Source organism: Hordeum vulgare, chromosome 3H (genome assembly GCF_904849725.1).
Source record: "Hordeum vulgare subsp. vulgare chromosome 3H, MorexV3_pseudomolecules_assembly, whole genome shotgun sequence".
Lineage (NCBI taxonomy): Eukaryota > Viridiplantae > Streptophyta > Magnoliopsida > Poales > Poaceae > Hordeum > Hordeum vulgare.
Genome location: NC_058520.1, coordinates 93,482,485 through 93,484,858, shown reverse-complemented (window position 1 = coordinate 93,484,858; position 2,374 = coordinate 93,482,485). Strand labels below are relative to the sequence as shown.

The window sequence follows — 2,374 nt, the reverse complement described above, 5'->3', positions numbered from 1 at the left end:
GCCGAGATACGCTCCGGCGATCTACGGCTTAGCCTCGGAACGTACGACACGGTGCACGAGGCCGCCCGCGCGTTCGACGCGGCGGCGTGGCGCCTAGGTAGGCCGCCCCGCCAAATGAATTTCCAGGACGTCCAGACGCTCCAGCAGGCGTTAGACCTCGCCCCGCCGCCTCGTCTGAACTCCGCACAAGATCGTGCGGAGCACAATGCGCTGCAGCGCCGCCTCCTCGTCGCCCAAGAGGACGAGCGGGTCATGGCTGAGTGGCGCCGGCGCCACCCGGAGGACGTCGCCTACAAGCAGCAATATTGGGCAAGTCGCCGCGAGGAGGACACGCGCCGGCGCCGCGAGGAGCGTTTGGATAGGCGTCGTCGGAAGGCGTTGGCGTGTGCGCAGGCCGACCTCGTCAATGCAGGCGGGAGGTCCTTCTTCACTGAAGAAGATGAGCGTTGGTTCGACTGCTGGTTGTCGACCTCTGACGACACCAACGACGACGACGATGGTGCAGATGACTGGAGCGACTGGGATTAGTTTTTTTTTATATGTTTTCAAACTATATAGCGCCGAATATCTATCTATGTTTTTCCAACTACCTATCTAGTTGCAAAAACTGTGTATCCTTTTTATTTGAATGCAATCTATGTATTAAAAAAAATATTGTGCGCGCTGCATTTTTGGGCATTGCTGGAGCGGCGCGCGCGCGCTGCATTATAGCGCGGCTGTTGGAGCCAGCGCCTGTCCCCGCGCTAAACCAGCCGAAGCGCGCGCGGCAAATGCATTTTTTGGGCGCGGCGCGTAGCGCGGCTGTTGGAGATGCTCTTACTCGCAATAACGATGAAATAAAGAAACAATGTTATTTGGTCCAACAGAACCCTAAAATTGGAGATATAAGTACCAATGGAAACAAATCAAACACAATCCAATGCAGAAGGAGAGACAGATCGACCAAATCAAGCTAGCACTATGGCTCCGGCTATCACGAGGCACGCCAAGAAACCGCCCCGCAAGACTGACGCGGACGATGGCGAATTCGGCGGTGGTGACACCGTACCATTCGTTACCGGCGGCGCTATTGCTGGAGGTGGCAACGTGGAGGAATTCCCCGCAGCCGGCGGGGCTAGTTCCGGAGGTGGCGAAGTTGAAGAATTCCCCGCAGCCGGCGGAGGTAGCGCCGGAGGTGGCAACGTGGAAGAATTCCCCGCAGCCGGCGGCGCTAGCGCCGGAGGTGGCAACGTGGAAGAATTCCCCGCAGCTGCCGGAGCGGGAGGTGGCGTCGAGGGGGCTGACTTGGGTGGAGGCGAAGGTGTTGAAGGAGCAGGCGAAGGGGCACGCACGGCGAGGACAACGACGATGAGGCGCTCCCCGGCCTGGCAGCGTCCGGCGTCGCCGCTAATGAAAAAGTAAGGGCCGGAGTTGGAGAGGACGAAGCCGGATTCGCCGCCGTCGAGGCGCAAGAAGGGGTCGGTGGTGTTGCACACGTCGTAGTGGCTCTGGCTCACCACCAGCACCGAGTCCTTTTGCCCTTTGTACCTAAACACTGCGCCGATCCCAGCCACTACAGATCAGAAACCAAGCACGAAGCAAATCACCCCATGCATGCATGGATCACGAGTTCACGAGTTCACGTACCAAGACGGTCGTTGACCTGGAAGCGATTGCGCTCGGCCCAGTGGTTGAACGGCTCGGCAGGGTTCGACGTCCACCCGCCGCGGCCACCAACGGCGAAGTCGCGCCCCGCACAGCCTGTCGCCAGCAGTAGGAGAGCCACGGCGAGCCGCGCCACCGCCATGCCAGTCATGTGCAAACTCACCAACGGCGGCGCCTTAGCAGCAAAGACTATGTTCTTGTGTGTGAATGTGTATGCGGTAAGCAACGCCAGCCTGCAGCGAGTATATATGGTGTGGTAAAATGTTGCCGTTGTTGGGGAGTAATTAATGGACGACGAAGGAGTTAGCTGTGCCAGCCACGGCCGTTTCCCAGAGCTTTACTTCCTGCCCTGTAATGCACTGGAGAAACGCTGGCATCCTGCGGGCGGACACGCGGCTCGGTCAATGCATGCCACATTGCCGTGCCACGACCACACTGGACTGGCGATTATAGAAACCTCTTAATTAAAAATAAATGAAAACTATAAAAACTTTTTTGTACGTTTTTTTAACACCACTTCTTGTTAGGTTGAGAACTATAGAAGGGACCTCCTACATGACGCCTTCAGCGTCGATTAGGGGAACCGGCACCTGCAGAGCTCCTCCTCGTGAACCGGACCATGTAGAATGCGTCGGTCATTAAAAAATCGAAAAAAAATCAAAGAATTTTAAAAAATTCACATTTGCGAAGAAAGTTTAATGACTATGAAAATAAAAGTTCACCGATTTTT

The 2,374-nt window shown here is 56.2% G+C and overlaps 1 protein-coding gene across 1 annotated transcript; it reads right to left on the bottom strand.

Annotated features, from left to right (window-relative positions):
- Positions 1-816: 816 nt before the first annotated feature.
- On the bottom strand, positions 817-1,874 carry LOC123439601 (early nodulin-like protein 3). The gene is made up of 2 exons (XM_045116293.1): positions 1,627-1,874; positions 817-1,534 (listed from the first exon to the last, which is right to left on the bottom strand). The coding sequence occupies exons 1-2, from the start codon at positions 1,793-1,795 to the stop codon at positions 948-950; spliced, it is 756 nt and encodes a 251-aa protein (XP_044972228.1). The 5' UTR covers positions 1,796-1,874; the 3' UTR covers positions 817-947.
- Positions 1,875-2,374: the final 500 nt, after the last annotated feature.